This window comes from Coregonus clupeaformis, chromosome 19, assembly GCF_020615455.1.
Source record: "Coregonus clupeaformis isolate EN_2021a chromosome 19, ASM2061545v1, whole genome shotgun sequence".
Taxonomy (NCBI): domain Eukaryota; kingdom Metazoa; phylum Chordata; class Actinopteri; order Salmoniformes; family Salmonidae; genus Coregonus; species Coregonus clupeaformis.
Window position 1 is genome coordinate 776,726 of NC_059210.1, and position 19,010 is coordinate 795,735.

At 44.1% G+C, this 19,010-nt stretch overlaps 1 protein-coding gene across 1 annotated transcript in view; it reads right to left on the reverse strand.

Moving 5' to 3' along the window:
• Nucleotides 1-15,557: 15,557 nt before the first annotated feature.
• Nucleotides 15,558-19,010, reverse strand: part of LOC121556817 (neuronal tyrosine-phosphorylated phosphoinositide-3-kinase adapter 2-like) — a 74,643-nt gene continuing 71,190 nt past the window's right edge. Inside the window, exons 4-5 of the mRNA XM_045205191.1 lie at nucleotides 15,676-15,879; nucleotides 15,558-15,583 (exon numbers count right to left, since the gene is read on the reverse strand). Of these exons, the coding sequence (XP_045061126.1) occupies nucleotides 15,558-15,583; nucleotides 15,676-15,879 (230 nt within the window). The remainder of the gene's footprint in view (nucleotides 15,584-15,675; nucleotides 15,880-19,010) is intronic.

Below are 19,010 nucleotides of genomic sequence, written 5' to 3' on the forward strand. Positions count from 1 at the left end.
AGCCAGTGTTGCCAGCACTGTCACTAACTGGGTAGTGTGACGTCACGAGAGGCTACACAGCTTTCAGCGGGATTGCTCAAGTAGTGCAAGGAGACAAGGTTCAAACAAAACAAGGATTTTATTATAGGTCTTGGGAAATTAACGAAAATATAACAAAATTCTGTTCTCTTGTGGCTCTTTAAGGGTTAACAGTTCAGGGATGTCTCTTCCACATCCAAAATCATAATTCTCACTCGCTCAGATAACTTTTCCCCAGCCTTACTGTAGTCCACGTTGCAGCTAGTGGCCAACCCAGCAAAAAGTCCTTCCAAATGTCTCTCACGTATTTCCACAGGTGCATATATCCAAAGGTGAGTATTTCCCAAAGGTAAGTATCTCCAAATCCTTATATTCCTCATGGAAGTGGACGTGCAGCACTCTTGTCCTCCAGAGAGCCCAGGTTGGAGACTGTGTCTCTTCACCCCCACACACTCCCTCAGTGTGTCTCTTCACTTCCCAAACCTTCAGCTCATCAGCTCCTCATTTGTTTCAGCTGCGTGGGAAGATTGGCCATAGAGGGGTGGAGTTCCCGACCCTACCAGCAGATGGAGCCATAGCTGTCTGGGTTTGCAGCCACCTCAGGGGGATGTAACGTCCCTCCAGGACACAGCCTCTCGTGACATCACACATCCCCCTCCTCGGGACCGACGTCCTCGTCGGGTAAAGGCAGCGAAGAAGGCATCACGCCGGGAGAGGGCGTCCCGCATTGCCGTGGTGCTTGCCAGACTGCTCTCTCTTCAACTCCTCCAACTCTAGGACCAGGGACTCAGCCTCCTGTTGTCTCTCCTTGAGTTTCTTACTGAACGCATCAGCCTTGGTTTTAGCAGAGTTTAGCTTCTGTTGAGCAGCTTTCAGTTCCTTCTCTCTCTCTGCCTCCGCATTCTTCATCTTGTTCTCCAACACCTTGTACTTCTCCTCTGCCTTCTTCTGGACCTCCTTACTACTGCGCAGGGTCTCCTCACACTCCTCGATGGTCCTGCGCAGCCTCTCCAGCTCCTCCTGTTGCTTAGGGAAGGAGCTCTGTTGGAGTTTAGCCTGGAGGATATCTAACTCTTCTGTCTTCATGTCTAACTGTTGCTTTAACAAACGATACCTCTCAGCGGTCCCCTTCAGACCAGACAGTTCTTTGTCCAGATTCTGTAGCTCCGTCTCTGTGTCGGTCTGGGCACCTGCCATCCCTATCAGAGCCCGGGCGGGAGTGAGTAATTCGGAGGATTGCACCGGAGCCTTCCCAGGATGAGTCTTGCCTCTCCGTTTCCGCGGTACTTGGGTTATCCTCTCCTGAGACTCTCTCCAGAGTGGGTAAAAGGCTGGGCAGTCTCGTCCAATTAGGACAGGGACGGGGAGGGAATCAACCACCCCCGCCGTCGTGTGTATGGTTCCCCGTGTGCTGGTCATTGTAAGTTCAGTAATGGGGTATTCTCTGGTGTCCCCATGGACACAGGAAACTGGGAGGACTTTCCCCGGGGTCAGACACGTTGGGCCCACCAAATCCTTACGCACCAGGGTGGCCCGGCTACCAGAATCCAGTAAGGCCTCCACATCATGGTGATTCACAGTTACCGGGCAGGTGGGGGGTCGATCTGGGCCGCCATCTACGACTCCCAAGAGCGAGGCAAAACGGTGTGTGGGTGCTGAGCTGGAGGACTCCGCAGTGGGCATAGGTTCATCGGCTGGTTTCCCACACTGCCAGGAGATATGTCCCATCTCCCCACACCGGTAACACTGTCGAGTTTCCCCCTCCTGGTGTACTCTTCTTGGACCCGCCTGGTTTCTGGCTCCCCCTGGAGCCGGGATAAGTCCTGACGTGGCTGGGTTCGAGACCTTGGGGTCCTTTGGACGGGTTCTTCCCATTTGTGGTGGGGCCGCACTCCTGGGGTCTTTTCGGGAAGCATTCAGCATCTCCGCTGTGGCCTGGTACTTTTCCACAGCTTCCACGGTCAGATCAGCCGTGGTCAAGGCCTGTTGACTGATGAACCGTTTTGCCTCATAAGGCAGGGCGCGTGAGGTAACGATCCACCACAACGGCCTCCACCACCGCCGCTGCTGTATTCCTCTGCGGATCCAGCCATTTCCTTGCGATTCGGACAAGTTCATGCATCTGCGGCCGAGGAGGTTGGTCTGGTTGGAAGGTCCAACTGTGAAAGCGCTGGGCCATACCAAACTTTGTGAGTCCATATCTGCTGAGGATCTCAGACTTCAGGGCATCATAGTCAGTAACCTGGTCAGGGCCCAGGTCCCGGACAGCATTCAGCGATTCCCCGGTTAGAAAGGGGGCTAACAGACCAACCCACTGTTGCTTGGGCCAGGCTTCCCTAGTGGCCGTGGCCTCAAATGCATGCAGGTATGCCTCAATGTCATCGGTAGCTCCCATCTTAGATATAAAGTCACTTGCCTTTATTGGGCGGGTATTTTGGACCACCCTCTGTCTCTGCAACTGCAATTCCTCTGCCTTCAGAAGGTTGGCTTTCTTTTGCTCCTCCAAGAGAGCCACGTTTGCTTGCATCTGGGCTTGCTGGCCAGCAACAAGGGCTTTCAATATGTCCTCCATTTCAGTCGGCGGGGAGCCTACGGCCAACTTGGAAAACTGGGTGATCAAACCTTCGGTATCCTCCTCTGACATGCACTATTAACGCTTGAGCGTGCCCGTATTCTCCACCATCTGTGACGTCACGAGAGGCTACACAGCTTTCAGCGGGATTGCTCAAGTAGTGCAAGGAGACAAGGTTCAAACAAAACAAGGATTTTATTATAGGTCTTGGGAAATTAACGAAAATATAACAAAATTCTGTTCTCTTGTGGCTCTTTAAGGGTTAACAGTTCAGGGATGTCTCTTCCACATCCAAAATCATAATTCTCACTCGCTCAGATAACTTTTCCCCAGCCTTACTGTAGTCCACGTTGCAGCTAGTGGCCAACCCAGCAAAAAGTCCTTCCAAATGTCTCTCACGTATTTCCACAGGTGCATATATCCAAAGGTGAGTATTTCCCAAAGGTAAGTATCTCCAAATCCTTATATTCCTCATGGAAGTGGACGTGCAGCACTCTTGTCCTCCAGAGAGCCCAGGTTGGAGACTGTGTCTCTTCACCCCCCACACACTCCCTCAGTGTGTCTCTTCACTTCCCAAACCTTCAGCTCATCAGCTCCTCATTTGTTTCAGCTGCGTGGGAAGATTGGCCATAGAGGGGTGGAGTTCCCGACCCTACCAGCAGATGGAGCCATAGCTGTCTGGGTTTGCAGCCACCTCAGGGGGATGTAACGTCCCTCCAGGACACAGCCTCTCGTGACATCACAGTAGATAATAATTTATCTTGTTTGAACTACTTATCTCGTTTGAACGACTTAATTGTTATTTTGTCTATGTACGCCTAATTTGTTATGTAGCTTGACAGACCGTGTAATGGTTGCTGCAGCAATTCATTCACTGATTCCATCCATTGATATAATTATTCATTGGCAGTTCTTTGATAGCCGAAAGTTGGGCTGCTTTGAATGCCAGAACATGTAAGTGGGCGAGTGTGGAGCGAGGAGCAGAGTGTAATTCGCACAGATAAAAACAATTGTCAGCCGTCTCTCCGCTCCAATTTCACTCTAGTACTGCTCAGCCACAACCTCTGGGCATGCTCTGTCTAGCATTTTCTTTTGCCTTTATCACTATTCTTTTAATTAGGCCTATGCGGTTTTAATATTTTTGCCTACCCCACCCACAGTAGCCTATATCTAGTTTATATTCTACATTCTAACATTAGGATATATAGTTAGGCAATACACAGACCACTGTAAAATTTATTTAAATTTTTCTTGGAATAGAAACACCATAATATAAATCAATTTAATTCAGCTAAAATATCGGAAATAAATCATAAAAAATAAAGGTCAGTATCAGCTTACTTTCATAAATTAAAAGGGAATAACCAACCTCAAACTGCAGCGGTCAAATTAATTGCGCACAGAAGCAAGCACCAACAAGCTTCACGTGCATTGAGCGTGGGAAAATGCGCTCTACAAATGTATTATTATTGTTGTTATTATTATAAAGTCAGAAAAATACACATGTAAAAGCTTAATTACATAAAGGAATATTAGTGGGAATATAGCCATAATATAAATAAGCCTAACACTTTATAATATATTGAAACATTTGTGGATGCTATTTCTCAAAAATCAATTACATTTAAGTAGGGACCGGTACAGAGTCCAGTAGGACAGTGTCACAAGGCTACATAGTCATAGGCCTACACTTCACCATTGCCGGAGGGAATACACAGCCGTCCTTGATTGTGAGCTAGAATTAAATGTTGAATGAAATGCGTACGACACAAGGTAAACAACGTTTTTTCATCAATAGAATCAATGTAGGGAGGTAACTTGGTATCATAAGTGAATTGTTTAGACTGCACTTACCTATAGGACTAGTTTTATATAGCGCTCTGTGAATAAATGAATAAACTTCAGAGATAATAGGCAGGTTTATCCTGTGAGCAACATGCTTTTATTAGCCTACAAGAATTGCCTACAAAAAGAGGTTTGTGATAGGCCTTCAATTGAAAGGTTTAAATTATTATAGCCTATAGTTCACAATAACGGGAAAAAATACATTTAATCACCTAAATAAAATGAAGAGATCCTAAACATTCATGACACTTAGTCTTTGAAGTGTTGGCTAATGGTTTACTGAAACATAAGGAAGCTATCCGATTTTCAATAGCACCAATGACATCAACCTATTAATTTGATGACGAGGCAAAGCAAAATATATTGATTTGAAAGCAGTGGCGGTTCTAGACACATTTTACTAGGGGGGCCAAGGAGGGGCCAGTGTTTAATCAGGGGGGCACACATAAAAAAACTGGCAACACATGATATTCAAAGATTATAAACTTTATTTTACTTTAAAATCATATGACATTTATTATAACACGTATTTTGTACAAGAGTGCAGATGCAAGAGAGATAGTGCCATAAAAATGAAAAAATAAATAAATAAAAACAAATTAAAAAGTACAGGGTACAAATACAGGGTTCATATTCAATGTGAACAAAACTCCAGGATACAACAAAGGGTACAACAATGTGCCATTTCCTATTTATGGAAGCCCCACTACTGTGGACAGTTGATTCCACATTTTGTTTTAAGAAAGAAAACTTTGAGTGATTTATAAACAAAACACACTACCCTGTATCCATTTAGGTAAAATAAACCAAATCAGAAAAGAAATTCAATTCAAAGAGGCTTTACTAGCATGACCATATTGACATACAGTATTGCTAAAGCACATAAACAGGGAAACGTGTTACACATTAACATCCAGTAGTCCAATAGGATGCAGACAATAAACATTAAGTTAACATTCGTTTAAAAGCAACAATCATGTCAACACAATGTAGCAATATGAACAACACTGATGGATATCAGCAACAACATGAAAACAAGAATATTACAGGTGTCTGTGTGTGTGTGTGTGTGTGTGTGTGTGTGTGTGTCTTTGTGTACTTCACTGTCAGTTGATGAGCAGGTGTACAAAAAAGGCTTTACAACATATATGGGCAAGTCCATTTAGGACAGCACATTTCCACCATAGTTCACATTAGGAAAAATGACAGCATGAATGCTCACTAAACAAACATATACTACATATACCTTTTTATACACATTTTTTCCAGTAATTTTTTAAGAGTGAAAGGGAAGTAAGCAATCGCTCATCATAGGATCATACATATTTCAGTTACAATATTAGTTACAATATTAGTGTTAGTTAGATCATCATGTCAAAGCTGGACCTGCAAAGTCTGAACGACACAAGTGTGCAATGATTGGAGTGATTTTGTTTCTTTTTTTCTTGCTTTGCTTGTTTTCAAAAGGAAAAATCATAGTTGGTAAAAAATAAAATAAACTTTCGTTGAAAGGTATCACACTGTATAATTTACAAATATCTAAAGAGGTTTAGTGGATGCCATAAAACATCTGTGGAGCTTGAAGATTTGTAGTACATAGATGTTTGGCAGAGATAATTCAAAAGAATAAAATCATAACGAGAGAGAGAGAGAGAGAGAGAGAGAGAGAGAGAGAGAGAGAGAGAGAGAGAGAGAGAGAGAGAGAGAGAGAGAGAGAGAGAGAGAGAGAGAGAGAGAGAGAGAGAGAGAGAGAGAGAGAGAGAGAGAGAGAGGAGAGAGAGAGAAAAAAAAGAGAGAGAGAGAGAGAGAGAGAGAGAGAGAGAGAGAGAGAGAGAGAGAGAGAGAGAGAGAGAGAGAGAGAGAGAGAGAGAGAGAGAGAGAGAGAGAGAGAGAGAGAGAGAGAGAGAGAGAGAGAGAGAGAGAGAGAGAGAGAGAGAGAGAGAGAGAGAGAGAGAGAGAGAGAGAGAGAGAGAGAGAGAGAGAGAGAGAGAGAGAGAGAGAGAGAGAGAGAAGTGTTTCCCTTAGAGCAGTACATGCAGCAATCACTTAATGGAGTGATGTCATAATGGGCCACAAAACTTTGGGGATGTGGATGGAAAGTTACAGGCAGGAGAGGGGAACCAACAGAAGCAGGTCTTGAGACATGAGTTTGCCCCTTTTTGAAAACCTCTTGAGAGAGGATTGGTGGGATATATATACATACATACAAACATACATACACTCTAGTAGTGTGTGGAACTACTGGTACTGTGAGGAAAAAAAGATAGATGATGTAAAATGAAAAATAAAACAAGCTTCAGCTTCTTAAGACACGGTGGGTTCATCTAAGTAGACACATGTACGCGCGAACTTCATATGGACCCCAGACCGTCTCTGTTTACACATGTAACTTCATATGGACACCAGACTCTTTGTCTACACATGTAACTTCATATGGGCACCAGACTGTCTCTGTCTACACATGTAACTTCATATGGACACCAGACTGTCTTTGTTTACACATTTAACTTCATATGGGCACCAGACTGTCTGTCTACACATGTAACTTCATATGGACACCAGACTCTTTGTCTACACATCTAACTTCATATGGACACCAGACTGTCTCTGTCTACACATGTAACTTCATATGGACACCAGACTCTTTGTCTACACATGTAACTTCATATGGGAACCAGACTGTCTCTGTCTACACATGTAACTTCATATGGACACCAGACTGTCTCTGTCTGGCAAAACGGTCCACAAATACATCAAGATCCAGAGCCTTGGCCCTTCTGGACTCTATGCTCAGGACACCAAGATCACTGAGTCTCTCATCACTAGTGGTGGACCGCAGGAAGGTTTTTATCAGTTTCAGTGTGGAGAAACTGCGTTCGCAAGAGGCTGAGCTTACAGGAAGGGTTACAGCAATCTTGCACAGTCTAAAGAGCTCAAAGAAAACTTCCCTGTATGGCTCAATAAAACAAACCAGCTCAACTGTACTGCATGGCTTTTTGACTTCACCACTCTGTATTTTTCTGTCCAAAACTCTCTTAAATTGATGGAGCTCATGCCCTAAATCATCAATGTCTGCATTATACAAACGGCCAAATGAAAAAACATTGCTCTCCTTTAAAAAGGTATCACTCTGGGGACTGAGAGACTGTATGCTTCTCATGAGCTCACAGTTTGTATTGGAGAAACGTCTGTTCAACTCATTGAGCATGCTGTCAATTACAGGATAGAAAAATGATGTGAGAAACATATCTTTGTCACGTTCTACCTCCCTCTGACCAACAGTGCTTAGCGTGCAGTAGCCACTGAGTCTAGAGCTCAGCATTTTCTGACGTTTCGCCACTGACCTTGTTGCAGAATCACACTGCTCACAAATATTCAATGCTTCATCCCACAACTCATCAAAGAAAGACTCCTGCCTGTGGTCTTTCAATGTCAGGACTAAAGCATTTACTAAGTCAACAGCACTTGACAGATCAACAGTTTGTGACTGTAACATGTCAGACAATAGCTTTGTCTCCCCCAAACAACTTACGCAGAGTAACAAGATGCACAACAAATTCTAGGTCAATTTGAGCAAGAAGACCTCGGGCCTCAACAGTTCTTTCACCATGACGTTCTTGAGCAATCTCTTGCAGTAGTCGTTTAAGGGCAGGTAGAGTGTCCATGATATTACGTAGGGCTAGAAATCGGCATGACCAACGTGTGTCGCTTAAACGTTGCAGCTCTCTGGTTCTGCCATACATTTCTCTTTGGAGAGACAGCCATTTTGGGTGCACATATGAGGAAGAAGTAAACATATAAAGACTCTGTAACAAAGAAAAAAACTCCTCCGTTTCTGGGACACTTTTGACTACATCAACTAACACTAAATTCAGACAATGAGCACTACAATGGACGTAGAAGGCAAATTTAGCCTGTTCTTTGATCCTTGCCTGAACCCCTGAATGCTTACCGCTCATAACGGCAGCGCCATCGTGACGCTTGGCCTACGAGGTTATTTTTGTAGTCCAGGCCATAACGTTCCAGTAAGTGTACTATTTTTCCAGTAAGCCCTGCTGCATCTAACCTCTCTGCAGATTCAAAATGGAGAAAACTCTCCTTAATAGCCCCATTGTAATAGTACCTGAGTGTGAAGGACATCTGTTCTTTTTTTGAAATATCCTTTGTTTCATCTGCCATGACGCTAAAAACCTCACTTTTCTTCACTTCTTCTATGATTTCAGACCGAACCATTTCTGCCAAACAACCCAAAACCTCATTCTGGATGATCTTGCTTGTGTACTTTGCATTGTGAATGGAAGTTAATCTTCTCTTAACAAGTTGGTCGTGGTTAGCAACTGTGTTAAGAATTTCCCTAAAGTTTCCTTTGTTAGTGGACCCTTCAGATTCATCATGTCCTCTTTGTGCTATGTTTTTGTGTAGCTGTAAGCAACAGCACTTCCCCAACTGTTTTAATGTATGCCTGATTTTCTTGTACTTGTTTAGTGTGTTCTTTGTCAAGGAGATCTGTTAGTGTTGCGTCAGTTCTAACAGCTCTTTGATAATCCCTCCATGCGATCATTGCACACTTGTGTCGTTCAGACTTTGCATGTAGTGAAAACCCTGCATTTCTCATAGTTGCCTTTTTCCAGTTTGTAAAACCAGGTGTTGAAACAAAAACGGTGTCTGGGGCATTTGGTGTGCTAAAATGTCTACATGCATAGCAACATGTAGAGTCCGTCATTACAGAATACTCAAGCCATGGATGAGTAGTGTACCAGTTTGGTCTGAAGCTTCGTCTTCTGTCCCCCATCAGTGTGGTTGGAAATATCTTCAAGTTCGGCTGTACTGGTACGTCATACTTAGACTTGCTGATATCTGAAGAAGATGGACAGTAAACATAGGGCACAACTACAACATTTATTTACTGTATATCTGCATGTATTTCAAAATGTAGGCAAAGTATTTACTTTTTAAAAAAAAGAGCCATATTGACACAAAAAAGAATTAACAGCAGAAAGCAGCATTTTAAGGACACCCAGCAGGCCTACCATTACATTGTAATTGCATTGCTTTGCAAATAGTAAGAACCTTCCTCATCACAAACCTGATGGTGCAGTACTTGATCCACATGGATCCACTTGCTGTCCCTCTGGCTGTTCATCTCTCTGTCCCTGTATGCTTTCTTCTTCATGCTTCTCACCCTCTTCTTCATTCTCCTCGCCCTCTTCTTCATCCTCCTCACCCTCTTCTTCATCCTCCTCACCCTCTTCTTCATCCTCCTCACCCTCTGGAATTTCCCTCTCTTTGTCAGACCCCTCACTTTCATCACATGCTGGCTCTCCCTCTTCCTCAACTTTCTCAAAACCTCGATTTGTTTCTCTCACTTTTTTGTTTGCTGGGGCAAAAAATGACTTTATGTCCCTTCCTCGTTTCATGATAACTATTAGAAGAAGAAAAAACGTAGGGGCATGCATTACATTTTGTTACCTAACCATCCCTCCCTACTTAACACTGGCAGATAACCTGTTGATTACTTTACTAAAAATGTATTTGTTATCGCGATGCAACAGCCAAGACGGATGAAGTTACGTGGTTAACATCACAACATTGTGTAGACCTAGCAAGGATAGCCTACTAACATTTGGATATTTGCTTCTGCTTCGATGAGTTTGCTTAGATATGATTACATTTCTAAACAAATCGAGACCAGACATTTAAAAACTTGATTTGATTTATGTGTGAGGAACAAAAGGAACATGTAGGCTATGTGCAAGAACAACAAGTCACTTATGATATTAAATCGTTTTGCTTACCTTCGACTCCTGCAAATCGTAGTTGCTGAGCTCTCATTCACCGAAGCAGCACCACACATGGCAGGATACAGTTTTTGGGTGCGCCACTCTAATTTACCCGTGTAGAACGTTGCCGTGTAGAGCGTTGCATTAGTTCCGCTTTTGGCGCTCGCGTGTAAAATAGTTATAAATTCATAATTTTTTATTTGGTCAGCACGGGGGGGCCACAGGGGTGGCCAGGGACATTTCCAGGGAGGCACGGGCCTCCCCCGGCCTCCGTGTAAAACCGCCACTGTTTGAAAGCATCCTCGAGAAGGGATCAACTTGCTGTTTTATAGCCTCATGCAGTAGTAGCAGTAATAATAATAATAAACTATTATTACCTTACTATTCTACTCAGGCTGACACAGACCGATTAGGCTATTTCAAACACTTCAAGCTACCAGGAGACAAAAACCACCTATTGGACAAAACATTTCTGAGGTGAGCATGGATTATTTGGACAATAATGTTGTCGAGTCATTTTTATTAGCGGAAAGAAATGTCACTGTCTAATTGTGGGGTCTTTGGTAAACAAAAGTGGCACAATAAATAGGGGCAATTTCATCAATGAGTGCATTTGAAGCTGAGCAGAGATATTCATGCCAAATCAAAATCAAATAACATTTTATTTGCCACATGCGCCGAATACAACAGGTGTAGACATTACAGTGAAATGCTTACTTACAAGCCCTTAACCAACAATGCAGTTTTTTAAGAAAAAAAAAATCTATAGATAAGTAAAAAACATAAGCAAATAATTAAAGAGCAGTAGTAAAATAAAATAACAGTAGGGAGGCTATATACAGCGGGTACCGGTACAAAGTCAATGTGCGGGGGGCACCGGTTAGTCGAGGTAGTATGTACATGTGGGTAGAGTTAAAGTGACTATGCATCAATAAAAAACAGAGTAGCGGCAGCGTAAAAGAGGGGGATGGGGTGGGGTGGGAAGGGGGGGTAATGCAAATAGTTTGGGTAGCCATGATTAGCTGTTCAGGAGTCTTATGGCTTGAGGGTAGAAGCTGTTAAGAAGCCTTTTGGACCTAGACTTGGCGCTCCGGTACCGCTTGCCGTGCGGTAGCAGAGAGAACCGTCTATGACTACCGTGGCTGGAGTCTTCAACAATTTTTAGGGCATTCCTCTGACACTGCCTGGTATAGATGTCCTGGATGGCAGGAAGCTTGGTCCCAGTGAGGTACTTGGCCGTACGCACTACCCTCTGTAGTGCCTTGCAGTCGGAGGCCAAGCAGTTGCCATATCAGGCGGTGATGCAACCAGTCAGGATGCTCTCGATGGTGCAGCTGTAGAACTTTTTGAGGATCTGAGGACCCATGCCAAATCTTTTCAGTCTCCTGAAGGGGAATAGGCTTTGTCGTGCCCTCTTCACAACTGTCTTGGTGTGTTTGGACCATGATAGTTTGTTAGTGATGTGGACACCAAGGAACTTGAAGCTCTCAACCTGTTCCACTACAGCCCCGTTGATGAGAATGACATGCTCAGTCCTCTTTGTTTTGCTGTAGTCCACAATCATCTCCTTTGTCTTGATCACGTTGAGGGAGAGGTTGTTATCCTGGCACCACACGGCCAGGTCTCTGACCTCCTCCCTGTAGGCTGTCTCATCGTTGTCGGTGATCAGGCCTACCACCATTGTGTTGTCGGCAAACTTAATGATGGTGTTGGAGTCGTGCCTGGCCATGCAATCATGGGTGAACAGGGAGTACAGGAGGGGGACAGAGCACGCACCCCTGAGGGGCCCCTGTGTTGAGGATCAGCGTGGCAGATGTATTGTTACCTACCCTTACCACATGGGGGCGGCCCGTCAGGAAGTCCAGGATCCAGTTGCAGAGGGAGGTGTTTAGTCCCAGGGTCCTTAGCTTAGTGATGAGCTTTGAGGCGAATATGGTGTTGAACGCTGAGCTGTAGTCAATGAATAGCATTCTCACGTAGGTGTTTCTCTTGTCCAGGTGGGAAAGGGCAGTGTGGAGTGCAATAGAGATTGCAGACAGCACAGCAAGTCAAACACATCTCAATGTATTTTTTAATTTTAGGCTTTTCAAATATATTCCATTCTCCTTTCTCTTGTTTATATTATGGCTATATTCCCTCTAATATTCCTTTATGTAATTAATATTTTACGAGTTTATATTTCTGTCTTTATAATAATAATAATAATACATTTGTAGAGCGCATTTCCCATGCTCAATACACATGAAGCTTGTTGCTTGCTTCTGTGCGCAAATCATTTGACCGCTGCAGTTTGAAATAATTTATTCCCTTTTATTTATGAAAGTAAGCTGATACTGACCTTTATTTTTTATGATTTATTTCCGATATTTTAGCTGAATTAAATTGATTTATATTATGGTGTTTCTATTCCAAGAAAAACAAAAATACATTTTACAGTAGCCCATGTATTGCCTAACTACATATCCTAATGTTAGAACTTAGAATGTAAACTAGATGTAAGCTACTATGGGTAGGGTATGCTAAAATATTATAACCGCATAGGCCTAATAATAAGAATAGTAAAGGAAGGAAATGAAAAATGGTGGGCAGAGCAAGCCCAGAGCTTGTGGCTGAGCTGTACTTGAGCGAAATTGCAGCGGGAGAGACGGCTGACACAATTGTTTAAATCTGCTCCACACTCGCCCACTTACATGTTCTGGCATTCAAAAGCAGACCATCTTTAGGCTATCAAAGAACTGCCAATGAATAATCATATCAATGGATGGAATCAGTGAATGAATGGCTGCAGCAACCATTACACGGTCTGACAAACTTTTTTTACTAACTCGTTCAAACAAGATAATAAGTTGTTCAAACAAGATATTAAGTTGTTCAAGCGAGATAATTCCAAGAGTCTACATACTGTATTTTTTATTAATTTTTTGCCTTGGGCTTCAGGGCTTCTGTATGAACATCTACAAACCATCTACTTGGGACTATCCAAATAAAGTGTTACCCCCTTTCCTACCCAATGTCATGGGTTGGTACAGATACATTGACGACATACTGATGCTGTGGACAGGTAGTGAACAAGAGCTCCCTGACTTCTTTGTTCTCCTGAACACATGGAACACAAACGTGAAATTTATCATGACTTTAGTACAGACCAAATCCAAGACAATCTCCCTGTTGGACAGTTTGCACATCTCAGTAGATATGCTCGGACAGAAATTAGTTCATTAAAAGTTTCAAGTTGAAAAATAAATGATGTTACATGCACAAGTACAGTGAAATGCTTTTCTTGCCAACTCAAAACCCAACAATGCAATAACAATGTAATACTGAAAAAAATACAAAAAAACACACGAGAAATAAGAAGAAATATGAAGAATACAATAAGTAAATAAGTAAGCGTACTACATACAGGGTCAATTCCAATACCATATTTACAGTGTGCAGGGATACTGGAGTGATGGAGGTATACGATAGGGGTAAGGTGACTAGGCAACAGGATATAAGTTCATAACATTTTTTAATTAAATGTAAATAAAGATATAGGGTTAACTTAGATAGTCTGTGTAGCTATTTTATTAGCTATTTATCAGTCTTATTGCTTGGGGATATAAGCTGTTCAAGAGCCTGTTGGTGTCACATTTGATGCACCGGTACCGCTTCCCATGCGGAAGCAGTGAGAATAGTCTATGGCTTGGGTTGTTGGAGTCGTCGAACCATTTTCCGGGTCTTCCTTCCACGCAACCTGATATAGATGTCCTAGGGGAGCTCAGCCCCAGTGATGTAACGCCATGCGATCGAGTGCGGCGCTATTGCCATACCAGGCAGTGATGCAGCCAGTCAAGATGCTCTCAATGGTACAGCTGTAGAACTTTTTGAGGATTTGAGGGCCCATGCCAAACCTTTTCTACCTCCTGAAGGGGAAGAGGTGCTGTCGCATCTTCTTCACGACTGTGTGCATGTGTTTGGACCATTTTGAGTCTTTAGTGATTTGGCCACAGAAGAACTTGAAGCTCACGACCTGCTCCACTGCAGCCCCATCAATGTGGATGGGGTGTGTTCGCCCCCCCGTTTCCTGTAGTCCACAATCAGCTCCTTGGTCTTACTGACATTGAGGGAGAGGTTGTTGCTCTGGCACCACACTGCCAGGTGTGAGAGAAATTTACATGTAACATGTTTATCTCCTTTGGTTAACAAATAGTAAGACATTTCTGTCTGACTAATGCTGTGATTTTGTAAAGGGATGGTTTCTACTCCAGCTCCCTGCAGCTAGTCTAGGCGTGTGGTCAAGGACATGGGTTTTACTCGATATAGGGGTATCTGGAGCTGGCAATTGATTTATGAATGGCTAGGTGATAAAACCAACAGCCACATTGCATTTAGTGATTAATGGTGTGTGAGAGGGAGATGTCTCTGGTCTGACTGAGCCTGAATTTTCATAGACTGAATTGGGGTCTGTAAGGTATCAGGGACGAGATCTGTTATGAATAGTTGATATGAACCTTGTCTTGGGGGCCAAACCCTGGTTTCCATACAATGAGAACAGTCTTCACCGCAGATACTGTCTGCTGTGAATTATTCATTTCTTTCATACAAATCCTAACCTTTTGACTCATTCCACACATCTGCTGTTTGTCATGTAGACTGAGAGGGTGTATCTTTCCTATAAAATATATTTGTATTGTCTGTATGTCAGAGCTCTCAACCCAACAGTCAAGAGTGTTGGGTCGACCAGCCTCACTTATTACCTTATTAATACATTTTGAATAAAGTCATATCCTGATTGGTGATTGACCTTGTCTCTCCTCATTATTGATTAGAATTTCCATGACACAGGTCCCTGACCTCCTCCCTGTATGCTGACTCATCGTCGCCGGTGATCAGGCCTATCACCGTCGTCAGCAAACTTGATGATGGTGTTCGAGTCATGCATTGCCACACAATTGTTGGTGAACAGGGAGTACAGGAGGGGACTAAGCACACACCCCTGTGGGGCCCCTGTGTTGAGGGTCAGCGTGGCAGATGTTATGTTGCCTACCCTCACCACCTGGGGTCGACCATCAGGAAGTCCAGGATCCAGTTGCAAATGTAGGTGTATAGACCCAGAGTCCTAAGCTTGGTGACGAGCTTGGAGGGGACAATGGTGTTGAACGCTGAGCTGCAGTCAAGGAACAGCATTCTCACATAGGTATTCCTCTTATCTAGATGGGTGAGGGCAGTGTGGAGAGCAATTGAGATTGTGTCATCTATGGATCTGTTGGGGCGGTATGCAAAATGGAGTGGGTCTATCGTGTCTGGGATGGTGGAGTTAATGTGTGACATAACCAGAAGTGAGTGCTACAGGGCGGTAGTCATTGTGGCATGAGGCCTGAGAGTTCTTGGGGACAGGAATGATGATGGTCATTTTAAACATGTGGGGATTACAGTCTGGTACAAGGAGAGGTTGAAAATGAATTGCCGTGAATATACCTGCCAGCTCTTCTGCGCATGCTTTGAGAACACGCCCTGGAATATCGTCTGGCCCCGCGGCCTTGTGAGTGTTGACCTGATTAAAGACATTTCTCACGTCGGCCTCAGAGAGCGAGATCACCCAATCCTCTGGGTCGGTGACAGCCCTCAAACCCGGCACGATGTTGTCGTTGTCAAAGCGTGCATAACATGCATTGAGTTCGTCTGGTAGAGAGGCATTGTTCGGCAGATCACAGTTGGGTCTTCCTTTGTAATCCGTAATGGACTGTAGCCCCTGCCACATGCGGCGGGCATCGGCGCCTGTGTAAAATGATTCCACCTTATTGTCCTTCTGCTCATTTGATGACTCTGTGGAGGTCATAGCGGGACCTCTTGAACTTATTCCTGTCCTCGGCCATAGCCTCAGGGTTGTCTACGATAGATCTGTGTGTGGTAGTCCTTAAATAATCCAGGGCTTTTGATTGGGTAAGCAGCGAACCCTCACCGATGCATTTTCTTATTTACATTTTACATTTACATTTACATTTTAGTCATTTAGCAGACGCTCTTATCCAGAGCGACTTACAGTTAGTGAATACATTTTATTTTATTTTTATACTGGCCCCCCATGGGAAACGAACCCACAACCCTGGCGTTGCAAACGCCATGCTCTATCAACTGAGCTACATCCCTGCCGGCCATTCCCTCCCCTACCCTGGACGACGCTGGGCCAATTGTGCGCCGCCCATGAGTCTCCCGGTCGCGGCCGGCTGCGACAGAGCCTGGATTCGAACCAGGATCTCTAGTAGCACAGTTAGCACTGCGATGCAGTGCCTTAGACCACTGCGCCACTCAGAAGCTGGTGTCGGAGGTGGTTAGCTCATCATTGTTATCGACTGAGTCTCAAAACATATTCCAATCAGCACTAGCAAAGCAGTCCTGTAGCATAATCTCTGATTCTGGTGACGATTTCTTAACGGGGACTGAATTACAGAGAGAGCCCAGGGCAGATGAGTCGAAGTTGAAGCCGGAATTGGGGTAAATAATTGCAGATCTGATGTTCAAAGGTTCTTGTCGGTTGTAAGAAATAATAGCACCCACACAAAACACCATTGATGGCCTCGCATTTCCTGTAGGCTTTTACCTGTGCACACACTGTTCCTGCTGGGCACAATCCCAAAAATGTAAACAATTCCCCCATCCAAAAACAAACAAACCTATTATCTTGAAGAACCTCACTTCCCAGCACGCAAAAAAAGGCCTCCCGCTTGCTATTTGCCGCTTTCCCTACACCCAAGGCAATACATTCCTACCGCCAGAGGGCGAGCAGAGATTGCCATTTAAGAAGTGATTTGCATCTCTGGTAGTCCCCACTCAGAGTACCACTATAATCCTTTGGCAGGCCGCCTAAAATGTGATTTGCATCTCTGGCAGGTAGCCCCCACTCAGAGGACTGTTGTAAGACCTCATCAAGCCATGTAGCCATGGGTTCATTTGAAAGACTATAAACAATGATTTGCATTAAGGTTTTTGATATAGGCTACAGTCTATGATTCATACTCTCCTACAACCCTGACAAAACTAGAAGCCTCCGGCTTCTTCTGTGGGGTTTAAGCGGTGCCGCCACATACAGTACTGGTGGTGGCACCTCTTAAACCCCACAGAAGAAGACGGAAAGCCCACACCTACAGGAAGTTACCATCCTCCATCTCCTCCATCGAACGCAATAGCAGCAGAGATTGTCTTTGGAAGATTGGCGAATTTTGAAAAGAAAATGCCACAGGCTTTTGGAACTAAAGAACACCTTAATTGTTTGTATTTATCACCACTGAATGTTTTGAAATACAGAACAATATACACCAGCGGCACCCATTCAATACGTATACTCTACGTAGATGGAGCACCAATTCACTAGCCTGGATTTTGAATCATGGACAGAGTGGAGATTTAAAAACTCTCTGAACACAATACACCTCATTTGCTAGCTTCTTCTTTTTATTTTTTTACCAACCTTTGAGATTTGTTCTCGTTTTCTCATCTGTTCATGCACAAGATTGGAATGCAAAGTTTGTTTGCTCAAGTAAGTGACTTTACTGCTTTCCTTCATTTGTGTGCAGTTTTACTTGGGTAACATAGCTAGCTAGCTATGTGTTATCAGACTATTGTTGTAGCTAACACTAACTTTGTTTGTTTGCTCAAACAGTACTGACTAGCTACAGTATCTCATAAAAGTGAGTACACCCCTCACATTTTTGTAAATATTTGAGTATATATTTTCATGTGACATCACTGAAGAAATGACACTTTGCTACAATGTAAAGTAGTGAGTGTACAGCTTGTATAACAGTGTAAATTTGCTGTCCCCTCAAAATAACACAACACACAGCCATTAATATCTAAACCGCTGGCAACAAAAGTGAGTACACCCCAAAGTGAAAATGTCCAAATTGGGCCTAAAGTGTCAATATTTTGTGTGGCCACCATCATTTTCCAGCACTGCCTTAACCCACTTGGGCATGGAGTTCACCAGAGCTTCACAGGTTGCCACTGGAGTCCTCTTCCACTCCTCCATGACGACATCACGGAGCTGGTGGATGTTAGAGACCTTGCACTCCTCCACCTTCCATTTGAGGATGTCCCACAGATGCTCAATAGGGTTTAGGTCTGGAGACATGCTTGGCCAGTCCATCACCTTTACCCTCAGCTTCTTTAGCAAGGCAGTGGTTGTCTTGGAGGTGTGTTTGGGGTCGTTATCATGTTGGAATACTGCCCTGCGGCCCAGTCTCTGAAGGGAGGGGATCATGCTCTGCTTCAATATGTCACAGTACATGTTGGCATTCATGGTTCCCTCAATGAACTGTAGCTCCCCAGTGCCGGCAGCACTCATGCAGCCCCAGACCATGACACTCCCACCACCATGCTTGACTGTAGGCAAGACACACTTGTCTTTGTACTCCTCACCTGGTTGCCACCACACACGCTTGACACCATCTGAACCAAATAAGTTAGTCTAGGTTCCAGTAATCCATGTCCTTAGTCTGCTTGTCTTCAGCAAACTGTTTGCGGGCTTTCTTGTGCATCATCTTTAGAAGAGGCTTCCTTCTGGGGCGACAACCATGCAGACCAATTTGGTGCGGTGTATGGTCTGAGCACTGACAGGCTGACCCCCCCACCCCTTCAACCTCTGCAGCAATGCTGGCAGCACTCATATGTCTATTTCCCAAAGACAACCTCTGGATATGACGCTGAGCACGTGCACTCAACTTCTTTGGTCGACCATGGCGAGGCCTGTTCTGAGTGGAACCTGTCCTGTTAAACCGCTGTATGGTCTTGGCCACCGTGCTGCAGCTCAGTTT